At 47.1% G+C, this 23,127-nt stretch overlaps 1 protein-coding gene across 1 annotated transcript in view; it reads left to right on the forward strand.

Annotated features, from left to right (window-relative positions):
* LOC142310723 (early activation antigen CD69-like) overlaps positions 1 to 23,127 on the forward strand; it is a 56,514-nt gene that overhangs the window by 12,004 nt on the left and 21,383 nt on the right. The window contains exon 5 of the mRNA XM_075348347.1: positions 22,158 to 22,232. Within this exon, the coding sequence (XP_075204462.1) occupies positions 22,158 to 22,232 (75 nt within the window). The remainder of the gene's footprint in view (positions 1 to 22,157; positions 22,233 to 23,127) is intronic.

Consider the following 23,127-nt stretch of genomic DNA (forward strand, 5'->3'; position numbering starts at 1 on the left):
AAGTCAGGGATTATCCCAAACAAGAAGTGCTAGTGACCCGCCCCAGGGCCGTGGGGTACTCGGTTCCGGGTGTTGGTTAATGGGATTATGTCACGGGGGCCTGTGCCCGGTTCCGTGGCCCTGGTGGTCGCTGAAAGTCAATAAATAATAAAATAAAAAAAAAATTAAAAAAAATAATTAAGAAAAAAAATATAAAAAAATAAATAAATAAATAAAAGTATTTCGTGACGCCACCTACGGTTCCAGTATGGTTACTGGGGCTGCAAGTCAGACCTCTGGGGTGATGGTTAGGCAGCCAGTTGTTTACGCTTCTCGTAGGTGAAGCGGGGTCCCCAGGGCAGTTTTAGTAGTACACAGATATGGCGGCCGTTTTTCCTCACAGCCTTTTCAACTGTCACTTTAGTGCAGCAGCCTATGGCTCCTCAGATGAAGAAATAAATTGCGTCACACCAATTCATTAACTCTGACCAGGTTTTACTTGCAGGTGTTATTAAAAATGGGTTCAGTTTCTGATGTTACAGATTTTGGGTAATCTGGGAACAGTTCAGGATCTCTGCAACAGGTCAGTTGTGTGGCATCTCTGCTGCGCTGTTTCTCCTTGGTACTAGGCTGCCTGTAGCTATACCTTGTCCCTCTCTCACGGTCTTCACCTGTATGGCAGGCGGCGGGAGCTTCTCTAAGGGGCACTGCTGTACTCACTGCGGTCCCTAAGCTCTGTGTAGCGGCTTTGCCTTCAGATGCTGCTGCGGCCAGGAGATCTGCAGTCTCCCTGGCCCCCGGTCTTTATTGCTGGACAGATTAGATCCCTCACAATCTCGGACACCGGTGTCCGATAATCAGTGCTGTTCCTTGGGGATGAACCGATCTGGCTCCACCTCCCCGGTCTCTCCTCTTTTGCCTCACTCTTGATCCCTCAGGCGGTCACACAGTTACTTGTGCGGGCTAAGCACTGCCCTCTCCATTTTGATGTCTCCCCTCACTCTCTGCTCGCACAGTCTCCTTTTCTCCAACTGTCAACTGTCTCTCTGACTCCACCTCCAAACCTGGATTTAAAGGGGACCTCACCTGAACTCGACTTGTAGAGCTCCCCCTCCAGGCTTGGAGTGGAAATGTTGTATGTGGGATTACCTGATGTGGAGATCCTTCCCTGCCCAGGTACAGGTATATTTGTGGCAACTGAACCCTGGGGTGCCACATTCCCCCTTAGTTAAATTCAGTACTTCTGGACTGGAAACACAAACTTATAAAACATTAGCAATAATAAAGAGTATTACAAAGTCTTAAAAAAAAATAAAAATTACAAAAACCAATAAAACAGAAAAATGCAGTCCTTCCCCTGCAAAATGTGAGTATGGTATATATAAGAAAGATTTTGACCACTATCAGTTCTGTGGTCCATTGGTCCAAGGATACAAGTTCACATATACAGTACATATGTACAGAAAGTTTCCTCCAGAGCGGGTCAGAGCGCGGTGAAAGGACGGACCCGGAAGTGTGCACGATGGGAGTTTGCTCTTATTGCAAATCATTGCTCTTAACCAAGTTACAAATTTTTAGAAAGCTTTGCTTGTCTTGCAAAACGCTTCCACTGTATTGCGGCTCTTAGGAACAAAGCAGAAAGTCCTAAGCAGTATGTAACAAAAGAACCGTCAAAAAGTGTAACCAACTATTAAGTGTGCTGTACCTATATTGTTGGATGGTCACCATGCAAATGTTGTTACTTTTGATTATTATCTATTTTGTGTGAATAAAGGAATAGTAAACATTTTAATAAAAAACTAATATAGTCAGCTACTGTTCATTTAAAGAGGACCCACTTGACCTTTCTCAAACTAAATAAATTGGGATACACTGTATGCAAAGTTCTCAACCAAAAAAAGCAGGAGATTTTTCACTGGTAAAAATATATTTATAATCCAAATCTATAGAAAAAAATCTTTATTAAAATATACTCACAAAAACAAGATAATAACAAATATATAACAATAAAACAATTTTGTAACAAAAGCATGCATAAAAACAAAAGGTATTTTGGACCTTAAGGCTATGTGGGCACTAGAAAATGGACTTTTCTTAAGAAAAATCTGCACCGTCTGGCAGAATACCACACCCATGGCATAAACCGTGGTAATAACGCACCCGCGGTTTACCGCGATTTTTCCGCGGGTTGGTACCTGCAGATTTTTACCATTATCTATGGCAAAGACCGCAGGTACCTGCAGAAAAGAAGTGACATGCTCATTAATTCCGCAGCGGAAATTCCGTGGGTAAATCCGTAGGTTTAAGAAAACGCAGTGTGCGCACAGCATTTTTTTTAAACCAATTGGTTTTGCTGGGAAATGACTGCAGAAATGTTAGACACATTTTCTGCAGCAAATCCGCGGTAAAATCGGCGGTAAATCCACAGCAAGCGCACAGGGCCTAAGAGAGCAACACTGTTCATGGAGACAAGGCCCCCTTTTCTCAGGCTGACATGTTGGAGGCTGCGTTGCAGACTTGATCAGAAAATTAGCATTAAATACATGTCGTTATCCAACCACATAAACAAGAAAGTGATTATTTTCTCTAGAAACACAGTATATGTGTAAACATATTTAAACATAGAATTACACTAAAGGGGCTATAGCGTCTGTATTTGTAGGAGTGCACAGCTTCTCTGCTTCATATTTTCCTTTGCTCCTACTTGATTGACAGGGAAACACCACAAAGAAGTGAGGAACCCACAAATCAAATTGTTCAATAAGTACTTAAGTACAGCCAGGAATTATACCACTGTATAAAAATATGTCAATATATGTAATGTAACTAACTGCAAAATCATATTATAAACAGAGGCGCTGAAAGATGCAAGTATCCAACACCAGGTTCAATCCACAATAAAAAACAAATGGGGAAGCGCTCATAGAAGAATCAGTATACAGCACTGATAACATGGTGGTCTGATACCAATGCTCATAGAAGGATCAGTATACAGCACTGATATCATGGTGGTCTGACACCAGCGCTCATAGGAGGATCAGTGTACAGCAATGTTACATGGTGGTCTGACACCAGCGCTCATAGGAGGATCAGTGTACAGCACTGATATCATGGTGGTCTGACACCAGCGCTCATAGGAGGATCAGTGTACAGCAATGTTACATGGTGGTCTGACACCAGCGCTCATAGGAGGATCAGTGTACAGCACTGATATCATGGTGGTCTGACACCAGCGCTCATAGAAGGATCAGTGTACAGCACTGATATCATGGTTGTCTGACACCAGCGCTCATAGAAGGATCAGTGTACAGCAATGTTACATGGTGGTCTGATACCAGCGCTCATAGAAGGATCAGTGTACAGCAATGATAACATGGTGGTCTGATACCAGCGCTCATAGAAGGATCAGTGTACAGCAATGATAACATGGTGGTCTGATACCAGCGCTCATAGAAGGATCAGTGTACAGCAATGTTACATGGTGGTCTGACACCAGCGCTCATAGGAGGATCAGTATACAGCACTGATATCATGGTGGTCTGACACCAGCGCTCATAGAAGGATCAGTGTACAGCAATGTTACATGGTGGTCTGACACCAGCGCTCATAGGAGGATCAGTGTACAGCACTGATATCATGGTGGTCTGACACCAGCGCTCATAGAAGGATCAGTGTACAGCACTGATATCATGGTTGTCTGACACCAGCGCTCATAGAAGGATCAGTGTACAGCAATGTTACATGGTGGTCTGATACCAGCGCTCATAGAAGGATCAGTGTACAGCAATGATAACATGGTGGTCTGATACCAGCGCTCATAGAAGGATCAGTGTACAGCAATGTTACATGGTGGTCTGACACCAGCGTTCATAGAAGGATCAGTATACAGCACTGATATCATGGTGGTCTGACACCAGCGCTCATAGAAGGATCAGTGTACAGCACTGATATCATGGTGGTCTGACACCAGCGCTCATAGAAGGATCAGTGTACAGCACTGATATCATGGTGGTCTGACACCAGCGCTCATAGAAGGATCAGTGTACAGCACTGATATCATGGTGGTCTGACACCAGCGCTCATAGGAGGATTAGTGTACAGCAATGATAACATGGTGGTCTGATACCAGCGCTCATAGAAGGATCAGTGTACAGCAATGTTACATGGTGGTCTGATACCAGCGCTCATAGAAGGATCAGTGTACAGCAATGATAACATGGTGGTCTGATACCAGCGCTCATAGAAGGATCAGTGTACAGCAATGTTACATGGTGGTCTGACACCAGCGCTCATAGAAGGATCAGTATACAGCACTGATATCATGGTGGTCTGACACCAGCGCTCATAGAAGGATCAGTGTACAGCACTGATATCATGGTGGTCTGACACCAGCGCTCATAGAAGGATCAGCATACAGCACTGATATCATGGTGGTCTGACACCAGCGCTCATAGAAGGATCAGTGTACAGCACTGATATCATGGTGGTCTGACACCAGCGCTCATAGGAGGATTAGTGTACAGCAATGATAACATGGTGGTCTGATACCAGCGCTCATAGAAGGATCAGTGTACAGCACTGATATCATGGTGGTCTGACACCAACGCTCATAGAAGGATCAGCATCCAGCACTGATAACATGGTGGTCTGATAGCAATGCTCATAGGAGGATCAATATACAGCACTGATATCATGGTGGTCTGACACCAGCGCTCATAGAAGGATCAGCATACAGCACTGATAACATGGTGGTCTGATAGCAATGCTCATAGGAGGATCAGTATACAGCACTGATAACATTGTGGTCTGACACCAGCGCTCATAGAAGGATCAGTGTACAGCACTGATATCATGGTGGTCTGATAGCAATGCTCATAGAAGGATCAGCATACAGCACTGATAACATGGTGGTCTGACACCAACGCTCATAGAAGGATCAGTGTACAGCACTGATATCATGGTGGTCTGATAGCAATGCTCATAGGAGGATCAGTATACAGCACTGATAACATGGTGGTCTGACACCAATGCTCATAGAAGGATCAGTGTACAGCACTGATATCATGGTGGTCTGATACCAACGTTCATAGGAGGATCAGCATACAGCAATGATAACATGGTGTTCTGATACCAGCGCTCATAGGAGGATCAGTATACAGCAATGATAACATGGTGTTCTGATACCAGCGCTCACAGGAGGATCAGCATTCAGCACTGATAACATAGTGGTCTGATACCAGCGCTCATAGAAGGATCAGCATACAGCACTGATAACATGGAGGTCTGATACCAGCGCTCATAGAAGGATCAGCATTCAGCACTGATAACATAGTGGTCTGATACCAGCGCTCATAGAAGGATCAGTATACAGCACTGATAACATGGTGGTCTGATACCAGCGCTCATAGAAGGATCAGCATACAGCACTGATAATGTGGTGGTCTGACACCAGCGCTCATTGAAGGATCAGTGTACAGCACTGATATCATGGTGGTCTGATACCAGCGCTCATAGAAGGATCAGCATACAGCACTGATAACATGGTGGTCTGATACCAGCGCTCATAGAAGGATCAGCATACAGCACTGATAACATTGTGGTCTGATACCAATGCTCATAGAAGGATCAGTGTACAGCACTGATAATATGGTGGTCTGATACCAGCGCTCATAGGAGGATCAGTGTACAGCACTGATAACATGGTGGTCTGATACCAATGCTCATAGAAGGATCAGTATACAGCACTGATATCATGGTGGTCTATTAGCAATGCTCATAGGAGGATCAGTATACAGCACTGATATCAAGTTGGTCTGATACCAGCGCTCATAGAAGGATCAGCATACAGCACTGATAACATGGTGCTCTAATACCAATGCTCATAGAAGGATCAGTGTAAAGCACTGATATCATGGTGGTCTGATACCAATGCTCATAGAAGGATCAGTATACAGCACTGATATCATGGTGGCCTGATACCAGCGCTCATAGAAGGATCAGCATACAGCACTGATAATATGGTGGTCTGATACCAACGCTCATAGAAGGATCAGTGTACAGCATTGATAACATAGTGGTCTGATACCAGCGTGCATAGAAGGATCAGTGTACAGCACTGATAGCATGGTGGTCTGATACCAGCGCTCATAGAAGGATCAGCATACAGCACTGATATCATGGTGGTCTGACACCAACGCTCATAGAAGGATCAGCATACAGCACTGATAACATGGTGGTCTGATAGCAATGCTCATAGGAGGATCAGTATACAGCACTGATAACATTGTGGTCTGACACCAGCGCTCATAGAAGGATCAGTGTACAGCACTGATAACATGGTGGTCTGATAGCAATGCTCATAGAAGGATCAGCATACAGCACTGATAACATGGTGGTCTGACACCAACGCTCATAGAAGGATCAGTGTACAGCACTGATATCATGGTGGTCTGATAGCAATGCTCATAGGAGGATCAGTATACAGCACTGATAACATGGTGGTCTGACACCAATGCTCATAGAAGGATCAGTGTACAGCACTGATATCATGGTGGTCTGATACCAATGCTCATAGGAGGATCAGTATACAGCACTGATAACATGGTGGTCTGATACCAACGTTCATAGGAGGATCAGTATACAGCACTGATAACATGGTGGTCTGATTCCAGCGCTCATAGGAGGATCAGCATACAGCACTGATAACATGGTGGTCTGATACCAACGTTCATAGAAGGATCAGTGTACAGCAATGATAACATGGTGGTCTGATTCCAGCGCTCATAGGAGGATCAGCATACAGCACTGATATCATGGTGTTCTGATACCAGCGCTCATAGGAGGATCAGCATTCAGCACTGATAACATAGTGGTCTGATACCAGCGCTCATAGAAGGATCAGCATACAGCACTGATAACATGGTGGTCTGATACCAATGCTCATAGAAGGATCAGTATACAGCACTGATAACATGGTGGTCTGATACCAATGCTCATAGAAGGATCAGCATACAGCACTGATAACATGGTGGTCTGATACCAGCGCTCATAGAAGGATCAGCATACAGCACTGATAACGTGGTGGTCTGACACCAGCGCTCATAGAAGGATCAGTGTACAGCACTGATATCATGGTGGTCTGATACCAGCGCTCATAGAAGGATCAGCATACAGCACTGATAACATGGTGGTCTGATACCAGCGCTCATAGAAGGATCAGCATACAGCACTGATAACGTGGTGGTCTGACACCAGCGCTCATAGAAGGATCAGTGTACAGCACTGATATCATGGTGGTCTGATACCAGCGCTCATAGAAGAATCAGCATACAGCACTGATAACATGGTGGTCTGATACCAGCGCTCATAGAAGGATCAGTGTACAGCACTGATAATATGGTGGTCTGATACCAGCGCTCATAGGAGGATCAGTGTACAGCACTGATAACATGGTGGTCTGATACCAACGCTCATAGAAGGATCAGTATATAGCACTGATATCATGGTGGTCTATTAGCAATGCTCATAGGAGGATCAGTATACAGCACTGATATCATGGTGGTCTATTAGCAATGCTCATAGAAGGATCAGCATACAGCACTGATAACATGGTGGTCTGATACCAATGCTCATAGAAGGATCAGTATATAGCACTGATATCATGGTGGTCTATTAGCAATGCTCATAGGAGGATCAGTATACAGCACTGATATCATGGTGGTCTATTAGCAATGCTCATAGAAGGATCAGCATACAGCACTGATAACATGGTGCTCTAATACCAATGCTCATAGAAGGATCAGTGTAAAGCACTGATATCATGGTGGTCTGATACCAATGCTCATAGAAGGATCAGTATACAGCACTGATATCATGGTGGCCTGATACCAGCGCTCATAGAAGGATCAGCATACAGCACTGATAATATGGTGGTCTGATACCAACGCTCATAGAAGGATCAGTGTACAGCATTAATAACATGGTGGTCTGATACCAGCGCGCATAGAAGGATCAGTGTACAGCACTGATAGCATGGTGGTCTGATACCAGCGCTCATAGGAGGATCAGTGTACAGCACTGATAACATGGTGGTCTGATACCAGTGCTCATAGAACGATCAGCATACAGCACTGATAACATGGTGGTCTGATACCAGCTCTCATTGAAGGATCAGTGCTCAGCACTGATATGATGGTGGTCTGATACCAGCACTCATAGAAGGATCAGCATACAGCACTGATAATATGGTGGTCTGATACCAGCGCTCATAGAAGGATCAGTGTACAGCACTGATAACATGGTAGTCTGATACCAATGCTCATAGAAGGATCAATATACAGCACTGATAACATTGTGGTCTGATACCAGCGCTCATAGAAGGATCAGTGTACAGCACTGATATCATGGTAGTTTGATACCAATGCTCATAGAAGGATCAGTGTACAGCAGTGATATCATGGTGGTCTGATACCAGCGCTCATAGAAGGATCAGTATACAGCACTGATAACATGGTGGTCTGATACCAGCGCTCATAGAAGGATCAGTATACAGCACTGATAACATGGTGTTCTGATACCAATGCTCATAGAAGGATCAGTATACAGAACTGATAACATGGTGGTCTGATTCCAGCACTCATAGGAGGATCAGCATTCAGCACTGATATCATGGTGGTCTGAAAGCAGCGCTCATAGAAGGATCAGCATACAGCACTGATATCACGGTGGTATGATACCAGCGCTCATAAAAGGATCAGTATACAGCACTGATATCATGGTGGTCTCATACCAATGCTTATAGAAGGATCAGTATGCAGCACTGATATCATGGTGGTCTGATACCAATGCTCATAGAAGGATCAGTATACAGCACTGATAACATGGTGGTCTGATACCAGCGTTCATAGAAGGATCAGTGTACAGCAATGATAACATGGTGGTCTGATACCATCGCTAATAGGAGGATCAGTATACAGCACTGATAACATGGTGGTCTGATACCAGCGCTCATAGAAGGATCAGTGTACAGCAATTATAACATGGTGGTCTGATACCATCGCTAATAGGAGGATCAGTATACAGCAATGATAACATGGTGGTCTGATACCAGCGCTCATAGAAGGATCAGTGTACAGCACTGATATCATGGTGGTCTGACACCAACGCTCATAGAAGGATCAGCATCCAGCACTGATAACATGGTGGTCTGATAGCAATGCTCATAGGAGGATCAATATACAGCACTGATATCATGGTGGTGTGACACCAGCGCTCATAGAAGGATCAGCATACAGCACTGATAACATGGTGGTCTGATACCAGCGCTCATAGAAGGATCAGCATACAGCACTGATAACGTGGTGGTCTGACACCAGCGCTCATAGAAGGATCAGTGTACAGCACTGATATCATGGTGGTCTGATACCAGCGCTCATAGAAGAATCAGCATACAGCACTGATAACATGGTGGTCTGATACCAGCGCTCATAGAAGGATCAGTGTACAGCACTGATAATATGGTGGTCTGATACCAGCGCTCATAGGAGGATCAGTGTACAGCACTGATAACATGGTGGTCTGATACCAACGCTCATAGAAGGATCAGTATATAGCACTGATATCATGGTGGTCTATTAGCAATGCTCATAGGAGGATCAGTATACAGCACTGATATCATGGTGGTCTATTAGCAATGCTCATAGAAGGATCAGCATACAGCACTGATAACATGGTGGTCTGATACCAATGCTCATAGAAGGATCAGTATATAGCACTGATATCATGGTGGTCTATTAGCAATGCTCATAGGAGGATCAGTATACAGCACTGATATCATGGTGGTCTATTAGCAATGCTCATAGAAGGATCAGCATACAGCACTGATAACATGGTGCTCTAATACCAATGCTCATAGAAGGATCAGTGTAAAGCACTGATATCATGGTGGTCTGATACCAATGCTCATAGAAGGATCAGTATACAGCACTGATATCATGGTGGCCTGATACCAGCGCTCATAGAAGGATCAGCATACAGCACTGATAATATGGTGGTCTGATACCAACGCTCATAGAAGGATCAGTGTACAGCATTAATAACATGGTGGTCTGATACCAGCGCGCATAGAAGGATCAGTGTACAGCACTGATAGCATGGTGGTCTGATACCAGCGCTCATAGGAGGATCAGTGTACAGCACTGATAACATGGTGGTCTGATACCAGTGCTCATAGAACGATCAGCATACAGCACTGATAACATGGTGGTCTGATACCAGCTCTCATTGAAGGATCAGTGCTCAGCACTGATATGATGGTGGTCTGATACCAGCACTCATAGAAGGATCAGCATACAGCACTGATAATATGGTGGTCTGATACCAGCGCTCATAGAAGGATCAGTGTACAGCACTGATAACATGGTAGTCTGATACCAATGCTCATAGAAGGATCAATATACAGCACTGATAACATTGTGGTCTGATACCAGCGCTCATAGAAGGATCAGTGTACAGCACTGATATCATGGTAGTTTGATACCAATGCTCATAGAAGGATCAGTGTACAGCAGTGATATCATGGTGGTCTGATACCAGCGCTCATAGAAGGATCAGTATACAGCACTGATAACATGGTGGTCTGATACCAGCGCTCATAGAAGGATCAGTATACAGCACTGATAACATGGTGTTCTGATACCAATGCTCATAGAAGGATCAGTATACAGAACTGATAACATGGTGGTCTGATTCCAGCACTCATAGGAGGATCAGCATTCAGCACTGATATCATGGTGGTCTGAAAGCAGCGCTCATAGAAGGATCAGCATACAGCACTGATATCACGGTGGTATGATACCAGCGCTCATAAAAGGATCAGTATACAGCACTGATATCATGGTGGTCTCATACCAATGCTTATAGAAGGATCAGTATGCAGCACTGATATCATGGTGGTCTGATACCAATGCTCATAGAAGGATCAGTATACAGCACTGATAACATGGTGGTCTGATACCAGCGTTCATAGAAGGATCAGTGTACAGCAATGATAACATGGTGGTCTGATACCATCGCTAATAGGAGGATCAGTATACAGCACTGATAACATGGTGGTCTGATACCAGCGCTCATAGAAGGATCAGTGTACAGCAATTATAACATGGTGGTCTGATACCATCGCTAATAGGAGGATCAGTATACAGCAATGATAACATGGTGGTCTGATACCAGCGCTCATAGAAGGATCAGTGTACAGCACTGATATCATGGTGGTCTGACACCAACGCTCATAGAAGGATCAGCATCCAGCACTGATAACATGGTGGTCTGATAGCAATGCTCATAGGAGGATCAATATACAGCACTGATATCATGGTGGTGTGACACCAGCGCTCATAGAAGGATCAGCATACAGCACCGATAACATGGTGGTCTGATAGCAATGCTCATAGGAGGATCAGTATACAGCACTGATAACATTGTGGTCTGACACCAGCGCTCATAGAAGGATCAGTGTACAGCACTGATATCATGGTGGTCTGATAGCAATGCTCATAGAAGGATCAGCATACAGCACTGATAACATGGTGGTCTGACACCAACGCTCATAGAAGGATCAGTGTACAGCACTGATATCATGGTGGTCTGATAGCAATGCTCATAGGAGGATCAGTATACAGCACTGATAACATGGTGGTCTGACACCAATGCTCATAGGAGGATCAGTATACAGTAATGATAACATGGTGTTCTGATACCAGCGCTCATAGGAGGATCAGTATACAGCAATGATAACATGGTGTTCTGATACCAGCGCTCACAGGAGGATCAGCATTCAGCACTGATAACATAGTGGTCTGATACCAGCGCTCATAGAAGGATCAGCATTCAGCACTGATAACATGGTGGTCTGATACCAGCGCTCATAGAAGGATCAGTATACAGCACTGATAATATGGTGGTCTGATACCAGCGCTCATAGAAGGATCAGCATACAGCACTGATAATGTGGTGGTCTGACACCAGCGCTCATAGAAGGATCAGTGTACAGCACTGATATCATGGTGGTCTGATACCAGCGCTCATAGAAGGATCAGCATACAGCACTGATAACATGGTGGTCTGATACCAGCGCTCATAGAAGGATCAGTATACAGCACTGATAACATGGTGGTCTGATTCCAGCGCTCATAGGAGGATCAGCATACAGCACTGATATCATGGTGTTCTGATACCAGCGCTCATAGGAGGATCAGCATACAGCACTGATAACATGGTGGTCTGATACCAATGCTCATAGAAGGATCAGTGTAAAGCACTGATATCATGGTGGTCTGATACCAATGCTCATAGAAGGATTAGTATACAGCACTGATATCATGGTGGCCTGATACCAGCGCTCATAGAAGGATCAGCATACAGCACTGATAATATGGTGGTCTGATACCAACGCTCATAGAAGGATCAGTGTACAGCATTGATAACATAGTGGTCTGATACCAGCGTGCATAGAAGGATCAGTGTACAGCACTGATAGCATGGTGGTCTGATACCAGCGCTCATAGAAGGATCAGTGTACAGTACTGATAACATGGTGGTCTGATACCAATGCTCATAGAAGGATCAGCATACAGCACTGATATCATGGTGGTCTGATAGCAATGCTCATAGGAGGATCAGTATACAGCACTGATAACATTGTGGTCTGACACCAGCGCTCATAGAAAGATCAGTGTACAGCACTGATAACATGGTGGTCTGATAGCAATGCTCATAGAAGGATCAGCATACAGCACTGATAACAAGGTGGTCTGATACCAGCGCTCATAGAAGGATCAGCATACAGCACTGATAACATGGTGGTCTGACACCAACGCTCATAGAAGGATCAGTGTACAGCACTGATATCATGGTGGTCTGATAGCAATGCTCATAGGAGGATCAGTATACAGCACTGATAACATGGTGGTCTGACACCAATGCTCATAGAAGGATCAGTGTACAGCACTGATATCATGGTGGTCTGATACCAATGCTCATAGGAGGATCAGTATACAGCACTGATAACATGGTGGTCTGATACCAACGTTCATAGGAGGATCAGTATACAGCACTGATAACATGGTGGTCTGATTCCAGCGCTCATAGGAGGATCAGCATACAGCACTGATATCATGGTGTTCTGATACCAGCGCTCATAGGAGGATCAGCATACAGCACTGATAACATGGTGGTCTGATACCAATGCTCATAGAAGGATCAGTATACAGCACTGATAACATGGTGGTCTGATACCAATGCTCATAGAAGGATCAGCATACAGCACTGATAACATGGTGGTCTGATACCAGCGCTCATAGAAGGATCAGCATACAGCACTGATAACGTGGTGGTCTGACACCAGCGCTCATAGAAGGATCAGTGTACAGCACTGATATCATGGTGGTCTGATACCAGCGCTCATAGAAGGATCAGCATACAGCACTGATAACATGGTGGTCTGATACCAATGCTCATAGAAGGATCAGCATACAGCACTGATAACATGGTGGTCTGATACCAGCGCTCATAGATGGATCAGCATACAGCACTGATAACGTGGTGGTCTGACACCAGCGCTCATAGAAGGATCAGTGTACAGCACTGATATCATGGTGGTCTGATACCAGCGCTCATAGAAGGATCAGCATACAGCACTGATAACATGGTGGTCTGATACCAGCGCTCATAGAAGGATCAGCATACAGCACTGATAACGTGGTGGTCTGACACCAGCGCTCATAGAAGGATCAGTGTACAGCACTGATATCATGGTGGTCTGATACCAGCGCTCATAGAAGAATCAGCATACAGCACTGATAACATGGTGGTCTGATACCAGCGCTCATAGAAGGATCAGTGTACAGCACTGATAATATGGTGGTCTGATACCAGCACTCATAGGAGGATCAGTGTACAGCACTGATAACATGGTGGTCTGATACCAATGCTCATAGAAGGATCAGTATACAGCACTGATATCATGGTGGTCTATTAGCAATGCTCATAGGAGGATCAGTATACAGCACTGATATCATGGTGGTCTATTAGCAATGCTCATAGAAGGATCAGCATACAGCACTGATAACATGGTGCTCTAATACCAATGCTCATAGAAGGATCAGTGTAAAGCACTGATATCATGGTGGTCTGATACCAATGCTCATAGAAGGATCAGTATACAGCACTGATATCATGGTGGCCTGATACCAGCGCTCATAGAAGGATCAGCATACAGCACTGATAATATGGTGGTCTGATACCAACGCTCATAGAAGGATCAGTGTACAGCATTAATAACATGGTGGTCTGATACCAGCGCGCATAGAAGGATCAGTGTACAGCACTGATAGCATGGTGGTCTGATACCAGCGCTCATAGGAGGATCAGTGTACAGCACTGATAACATGGTGGTCTGATACCAGCGCTCATAGAACGATCAGCATACAGCACTGATAACATGGTGGTCTGATACCAGCTCTCATTGAAGGATCAGTGCTCAGCACTGATATGATGGTGGTCTGATACCAGCACTCATAGAAGGATCAGCATACAGCACTGATAATATGGTGGTCTGATACCAGCGCTCATAGAAGGATCAGTGTACAGCACTGATAACATGGTAGTCTGATACCAATGCTCATAGAAGGATCAATATACAGCACTGATAACATTGTGGTCTGATACCAGCGCTCATAGAAGGATCAGTGTACAGCACTGATATCATGGTAGTTTGATACCAATGCTCATAGAAGGATCAGTGTACAGCAGTGATATCATGGTGGTCTGATACCAGCGCTCATAGAAGGATCAGTATACAGCACTGATAACATGGTGTTCTGATACCAATGCTCATAGAAGGATCAGTATACAGAACTGATAACATGGTGGTCTGATTCCAGCGCTCATAGGAGGATCAGCATTCAGCACTGATATCATGGTGGTCTGAAAGCAGCGCTCATAGAAGGATCAGCATACAGCACTGATATCATGGTGGTATGATACCAGCGCTCATAAAAGGATCAGTATATGTGGCGCCCCTGACCTGGTCAGGCACCACTGAGTACTGCACCCATGCTGGGGACAGTACAACACAGGTAATCCAGAAGGCTGACTGGGGTGTGGAACACAGGCGCATAGTGATCAGGTCTCACACATGTACCCATGAGAGGACCCCTGGGGATCCCAGGAGGGGGAAAAGCCTTGACCTTCACTGGAATAGTGGAGGGGGCCAAAAGCCTCCATCTCCTCTCAAGGGGTGTGGTAAGAGAGTCTGGTTGCTAGGTGGCGTAGGCAGGCACAAAAGGGAAAAGAGAAGGAGGAGTAGACAGTCTAGAGTCTGAAGCAGAGTGTGGAGGAGTGAGGAGCAGGAAAGTGAAGCTCTGACAGGAGCAGCAGTGAAGGTCCCAGATGTGAGCCGGTTCAGAGCAGAGTCCAGGGAGCTCCGAGGAGAGCTGACCCCTTCCCCTGGGCTGCTGTAGTCTGACAGCGTCCGCGCAGTGGCTACCGACGGGGGAGAACGGTCAACTAGGAGTGCTACCCGAAACCCATCTCAGCTAGAGAGAAGAGCACGGAGTGGGAAGTAAGGAGACTGCTGGAGAGTACCAGGCCCAAACGGGCGGCAGATCCCGAAGCGGAGATAGATCCAGCTTTCTTTTGCTAAACCTGCCGGTGTGGGGCTCTCAAAGCCCACGCCACAACACCACAAAAGCCGCAGCCACGTAGCCACAGTTAGGGCCCATAGGTCACAGGAGGCAAGCAGCTGGAGTGGCCTGGCCCAGGGGACAAGCACACGGCAAACGAAGGGGAGAGAGGCTTCAGCATCTTCCCTGGGTGACCCCCATAGGGACTCAAAGTCGGGGTTACCCCAAACCACCAAGGGCTAAGGAAGGCGAGTTAGTAGTCACCCTCACAAGTCAGCCTGAAGGACACCTGGTTCCCACTTGGTTCATCCCAGCTACGCCCGGGTTACTCACCCTGCCACCTGAAGTGAGTAAAAACCCTGAAAGACCTTCTGCCTGTGTGGAGTTATTCTGCGCCTTGTGGTACTACGCACCTACACCGGGCCCTGGGGCTTGCCTCACTCTCAGGAGGCTATTCCAACTAACTGCACACACCATCAGCCCCAGGCGACCCTCAACCTGCAGTGGCGGTCCCTACTGGCCGCAATACTGAGAGTGGCGTCACGACAAATAGAAGATCTCCTACCTGTGACAAGATCCAGCCGAGTGGAGTCCCTGAAGGTAATGCACCGACACTGCACCTGTGGGGCTTCACATCTGGCGTCACGAACAGGATAAGGACTAGACCTGTTCAGACAGGTGACCATGTGCCTGGGCGGTCCGCTTGGAAAATTGGAAGCGCCGCCATATTGCCACCATGAAAAGCGCGCTGAAAAACAACAGCAGCCCGCGCTGGGAGAAGTTACCGCCCACGAAGAGGTGTGGCTACCCAGAGATCCCCTGCAGAGTTCTGACCTCGCTTGTGAAGAGAGCGGAAGCGTCCAGAGACGTCGGGACAGAAAGGGAGCCAGAAGCCTGCTGCTGGGAGAGGAGCTGCTGAAAGAGGCAGAGCGAAAACTGAACAGCTTGCTACTAGAGGCAACGGCGAGTCCACTGCTGGGAAATCGTGCAGAAGAGGGCGCAGAAGAAATGGCGTCTGACCGCAGAAACCCAGAACCGGGCTCCGCTGCCTGGTGGTATCGGGAGCTGGCCCAGTTCTGCGACCGACTGGAGACCCGGGTCGTGGAGCAGATCAGGGAAGAACGCATGGAACTTCTGGAGATGGCTGCCGCGGTTCAGGCCTATGAGAGGGGAACCGCACGACGAGTGCCAGACCGGACGGCGACGACTCAGACCCCGATGCTGCCACCGATGGGTGAGTCCAGTATTACCCCTGCCGGCCCGGATGCCCCGACCCCTGCTGCCACGCCCGCGGTCCCTGAAGAGGCGCCCGGCGCGGCGACGCTGAGCCAGGCCGCAGCCACGCCAGGTGCGGCCCGCCAAGACCCGGCCGCCGCAGCGATGCCCTGCTCGGCCCGCCAAGCCCCGGCCGCCGCAGCGATGCCCTGCTCGGCCCGCCAAGACCCGGCCGCCGCAGCGAGGCCCTGCTCGGCCCGCCAAGCCCCGGCCGCCGCAGCGATGCCCTGCTCGGCCCACCAAGACCCGGTCCCTGCAGCGACGCCCAGCCCAGCCTGCACAGATCCCATCGCAGCTGCGACGCCGATCCAGGCCGCCGCCATACAGGGCGCGGCCCGCCAAGACCAGGCCGCCGCCATACAGGGCGCGGCCCGCCAAGACCAGGCCGCCGCCATACAGGGCGCGGCCCGCCAAGACCAGGCCGCCGCCATACAGGGCGCGGCCCGCCAAGACCAGGCCGCCACCATGCCAGGCGCGGCCCGCCAAGAGATTGCATCACCATTTTCCCCGGCCTGCAAGGCCAGAGCAGACACCGCTCCCCAGTCCAAAGAGGTCCCTGCTGGAAAGCCCACGCTGGGGGAGGACCCCGCATACTGGCAGCTAAAGGCTGACATGGAGGCCAAGTTTCCACAATGGTTGGTGGACCGGTACATGCTCCCTCCGCATACCCCCAAGAGGATTCCAGCAACCCCTGCAGCAACCACGCCAAAGAGTCCCCCGCCTGGGCCTGCTGAAGAAAGCCCATCCCCAGCACTGCCACCAAAGGAGTGCCAAGAAGAACTAAGGGGGAGAGGAGGCCAGGAAACTGAGGAGCTGACTCAGGAGCCACCAGCAGTGGATCCATGCCCAGAGCCGGAGATGTTGCCATATTCCCGCTGGGACGAGGAAGACCTGACACCTTCTGCTGAGGAAGATCTGCCCCAAAGCCTCACCTGGGAGCTTGTAAGCTGCACCTCGCAGAATCCAACCCGCAAGATACAGCGCCGCAGTAGAACCCAGTCTTTCCCTGCACCGCCATCCCCAGAGCAGAGAGAAGTCACGGCCAGAGACCTACAAGAAAAACGGTTCCTGAGAAGGTCCAAAGCCCAGGTCAGAGGACCCCTTTGTAGAGGAGTAGTGGAGGACTTCAGCCTAAAGTCAGGATACGGGTTCATTGTTGCACCTGGTATCAAAGAAGGTATCTTCGTCAATAGAAGAGATGTGAGAGCTCATTTGCCCAGAGGACATCCTGGAAGAAACCTAAGAATGGGAGACACAGTGCAATTTACAATGCATCAAGAAGAAAGGAAAGACAGTAATAAAGAAAGAAAAGACCAAAGACCTAATGATGAGACCACTACAGATGAGGAAAAAGGTCAAGAAACCAACAGGTGCCGCAGCCCTACAGGCCCAAGCCCTGGTGAAGAGGAGTCTGCATAAGTTCAAGTAAAGTACAGCAAGTTTTGACCAGTTGGAAAGTTTGTTTTGCAACGTTTTAAAAGTTCAAGTATGTGCCCACATAAACTTGTGTGAGAAAACCATAAACCTTAAGGCTATGAACTGGCTATAGCCACAAACTCTCGCAGTGTAAATAGTTACACCAGAGGGCACCACCACCACCAGAGCCAGCCTGTTTAGGGGCTTGGCTCGTCTGCAACCAGGAGGAGCCCGTCTGTATATAGGGCCTTGGCTCGCCTGCGACCAGAGAGCATGCCTGTTTATGGGGCCTGGCTCTCCACCACAAAGAGGGTACCTGGTCAGCACCAACTGTGGAGGCCGCCTCTACATCCTGCCAGAAGAGGCTGAAGGCGCGGATCCACCAAGCCAGGTATACCCTGAAACCACCAGACCATGAAAGCCGCCTCTACATCCTGCCAGAAGTGGCTGAAGGCGCGGCCAACGTGAGAGGGTTTTGGGTTGGTTAACGGACTTGTGGGTGGAGGGTGGTGATGTATGGTACCTGGTGCTTTTAAAAATGTTTTACATGTTTTAATGTTTTATGCATTTTAAAATGTTGTCTTGCAGCCCGAGGACGTGCTGGTGATAACTAAGGGGGAATGTGGCGCCCCTGACCTGGTCAGGCACCACTGAGTACTGCACCCATGCTGGGGACAGTACAACACAGGTAATCCAGAAGGCTGACTGGGGTGTGGAACACAGGCGCATAGTGATCAGGTCTCACACATGTACCCATGAGAGGACCCCTGGGGATCCCAGGAGGGGGAAAAGCCTTGACCTTCACTGGAATAGTGGAGGGGGCCAAAAGCCTCCATCTCCTCTCAAGGGGTGTGGTAAGAGAGTCTGGTTGCTAGGTGGCGTAGGCAGGCACAAAAGGGAAAAGAGAAGGAGGAGTAGACAGTCTAGAGTCTGAAGCAGAGTGTGGAGGAGTGAGGAGCAGGAAAGTGAAGCTCTGACAGGAGCAGCAGTGAAGGTCCCAGATGTGAGCCGGTTCAGAGCAGAGTCCAGGGAGCTCCGAGGAGAGCTGACCCCTTCCCCTGGGCTGCTGTAGTCTGACAGCGTCCGCGCAGTGGCTACCGACGGGGGAGAACGGTCAACTAGGAGTGCTACCCGAAACCCATCTCAGCTAGAGAGAAGAGCACGGAGTGGGAAGTAAGGAGACTGCTGGAGAGTACCAGGCCCAAACGGGCGGCAGATCCCGAAGCGGAGATAGATCCAGCTTTCTTTTGCTAAACCTGCCGGTGTGGGGCTCTCAAAGCCCACGCCACAACACCACAAAAGCCGCAGCCACGTAGCCACAGTTAGGGCCCATAGGTCACAGGAGGCAAGCAGCTGGAGTGGCCTGGCCCAGGGGACAAGCACACGGCAAACGAAGGGGAGAGAGGCTTCAGCATCTTCCCTGGGTGACCCCCATAGGGACTCAAAGTCGGGGTTACCCCAAACCACCAAGGGCTAAGGAAGGCGAGTTAGTAGTCACCCTCACAAGTCAGCCTGAAGGACACCTGGTTCCCACTTGGTTCATCCCAGCTACGCCCGGGTTACTCACCCTGCCACCTGAAGTGAGTAAAAACCCTGAAAGACCTTCTGCCTGTGTGGAGTTATTCTGCGCCTTGTGGTACTACGCACCTACACCGGGCCCTGGGGCTTGCCTCACTCTCAGGAGGCTATTCCAACTAACTGCACACACCATCAGCCCCAGGCGACCCTCAACAAGCAGTGGCGGTCCCTACTGGCCGCAATACTGAGAGTGGCGTCACGACAAATAGAAGATCTCCTACCTGTGACAAGATCCAGCCGAGTGGAGTCCCTGAAGGTAATGCACCGACACAACACCTGTGGGGCTTCACATATACAGCACTGATATCATGGTGGTCTGATACCAGCGCTCATAGAAGGATCAGTGTACAGCAATGATAACATGGTGGTCTAATACCATCGCTAATAGGAGGATCAGTATACAGCACTGATAACATGGTGGTCTGATACCATCGCTAATAGGAGGATCAGTATACAGAAATGATAACATGGTGGTCTGATACTAACGCTCATAAGAGGATCAGTATACAGCAATGATAACATGGTGGTCTGATACCAACGCTCATAGGAGGATCAGTATACAGCAATGATAACATGGTGGTTTGATATCATCACTCATACGAGGATCAGTATACAACACTGATAACATAGTGGTCTGATACCAGTGCTTATAGAAGGATCAGTATACTGCACTGATAACATGGAGGTCTGATACCTGCACTCATTGGAGGATCAGTATTTAGCACTGATAACATCGTGGTCTCATACCTGCGCTGATAGAAGGATCAGTTTACAGCACTCATAACCTGGTGGTCAGATAATAACATTCATAGGAAGATCAAAATACAGCACTGATATTATGATGGTCTGATACCAGAAGGATTATCGATGCTGTATACTAATTCTTCTATGAGCGCTGGTATCAGACCACCATGTTATCAGTTCTGTATACTGATCCTTCTATGAGTGCTGGTATCAGACCACCATCATTGCTGTATGCTGATCCATCTATGCTCACTGGTATGAGACCACCATGTAATCAGTGCTGTATACTGATCCTTCTATGCATTCTGGTATGAGACCTCCATATTGTCAGTGCACAGTGTCTGAGGTAAAACCTATCCTCTGTGTGTGAGGTAGATGACTCCACACCAGTACATGAGGTGATGGAGGAGCAGGGCACAGTGTCTGAGGTAAAACTATACTCTGTATGTGAGGTAGTTGACTCCACACTAGTACATGAGGTGATGGAGGAGCAGGGCACAGTGTCTGAGGTAAAACCTATCCTCTTTATGTGAGGTAGATGACTCCATACCAGTACATGAGGTGATGGAGGAGCAGGGCACAGTGTCTGAGGTAAAACCTATCCTCTGTGTGTGAGGTAGATGACTCCATACCAGTACATGAGGTGATGGAGGAGCAGGGCACAATGTCTGAGGTAAAACCTATCCTCTTTATGTGAGGTAGATGACTCCATACCAGTACATGAGGTGATGGAGGAGCAGGGCACAGTGTCTGAGGTAAAACCTATCCTCTTTATGTGAGGTAGATGACTCCATACCAGTACACGAGGTGATGGAGGAGCAGGGCACAGTGTCTGAGGTTAAACCTATCCTCTTTATGTGAGGTAGATGACTCCACACCAGTACATGAGGTGATGGAGGAGCACGGCACAGTGTCTGAGGTAAAACTATCCTCTTTATGTGAGGTGGATGACTCTATCCCAGTACATGAGGTGATGGAGGAGCAGGGCACAATGTCTGAGGTAAAACTACAGAATTGTCATCTGTTTGTGGGGCAGATGGCAGTAGACTAGTACATGGTGTGTTACTCAGTGTGAGGGGAATTTTCCCAGTTCTGAGCCCCAGTTTTAAGCTCCTCAATAATGTAGAACTGTTTGTCATTTCTTTTGATGAAAGTAAAAGTAAGCGACAGTAAGTTATATTCCTTCATAAACCGTACCCTCCCTACAGTAAACACCAAGCACACAGACAGACCATTATTTCTAAAAAGGCAACCACCCAACCTAAATTTATCACCATAAATATAGATAACTAATATAAGAGTGGAGGATCCCTCCTTCCTACAATTTTGTGTCCTCTTCACTTACCATAGTACTTTGGAGGTTCACAGGACAAATACAAGTAACACAGTTGTAGTACCAAGAATGACCACTAGACTCTAGATTATGTCATTGTCTTCTCGGAGATCCACAAGTAATAATCATTCTCTATATTGTCTTCTCCGCAGTGTGTCTCCTGATTGCTGCTCTCATATTGGTGATAATCGGATTAATATCAGCTCTCTTCATTGTCTCTACTTCTAGTAAGTATCAATATTTAATATCTTATAGCAAAAATAATGTAACTATTTGGGGTCTTCACTTCAGTATTTAAAGGCTAGGTTCACACAGGGCATCTTTTTCTGCGGTTTTGGTGCATTTTTGAGGTTACAAAGATGCACCCAAAAGCATGCATTTCCCAGCAAAGTTCATGAGATTTCTATTTTGCTGTCCACACTGTGCATCTTTTTTTGGTTGCATCTTGGCTGCGTTTTTGAAGATGCAGCATGTCAATTCTTTAAGAGTTTTTGCCAGCGTTCTTGAGCCCTCCCAGTCAATAGATTTGACTTATAAAACGCATTGGGCAAAATGTGGTAAAGAGGCGTCAAAAACGCTTAAAAAATGTATGCTTTTTTTAAGCCTTTTTGCTGCGGGTGGATTGGGGCCAAAAACACTGCATCTTTGTGGTCAAGAAAAGATGCAGTGTGTGAACATAGCTAAAGTTTTGTTTTTGTATATGATGGCGAAATCTATCGCAGGAGATTCATTAAGCAATATGTGCAGAAAATCTGTCTCAAATTGCTGCAAAAAAATTGATGTCCTTGCTCTGCAAAAATTTATTATGAAAGGTAAGCAAATGTAAACTCAAAAGTCAGCGCAAACAAAATTTACATCTAGAGTCATAACATAATAAGAATGATAAAGTTGCGCTTAGTAATGGACTGTGAGAGGTTACGTACAATATACATGAATTAAAAAAAGAGAAAGTGCTCAAATGCAGAATAAAATTAATAATTTTTATTAAGTAAGATTAAAAATATATAACAATTGGTAGTAACACCACAAACAGCCATCAGGTGGCACCACACTCAACTACAAATGTCAAAGAAAATATAAATGAAAATATAAATGTAATTTTAAATTGCAATAAACCAAATA

This window comes from Anomaloglossus baeobatrachus, chromosome 5 (assembly GCF_048569485.1).
Source record: "Anomaloglossus baeobatrachus isolate aAnoBae1 chromosome 5, aAnoBae1.hap1, whole genome shotgun sequence".
In the NCBI taxonomy this organism is placed as follows: domain Eukaryota; kingdom Metazoa; phylum Chordata; class Amphibia; order Anura; family Aromobatidae; genus Anomaloglossus; species Anomaloglossus baeobatrachus.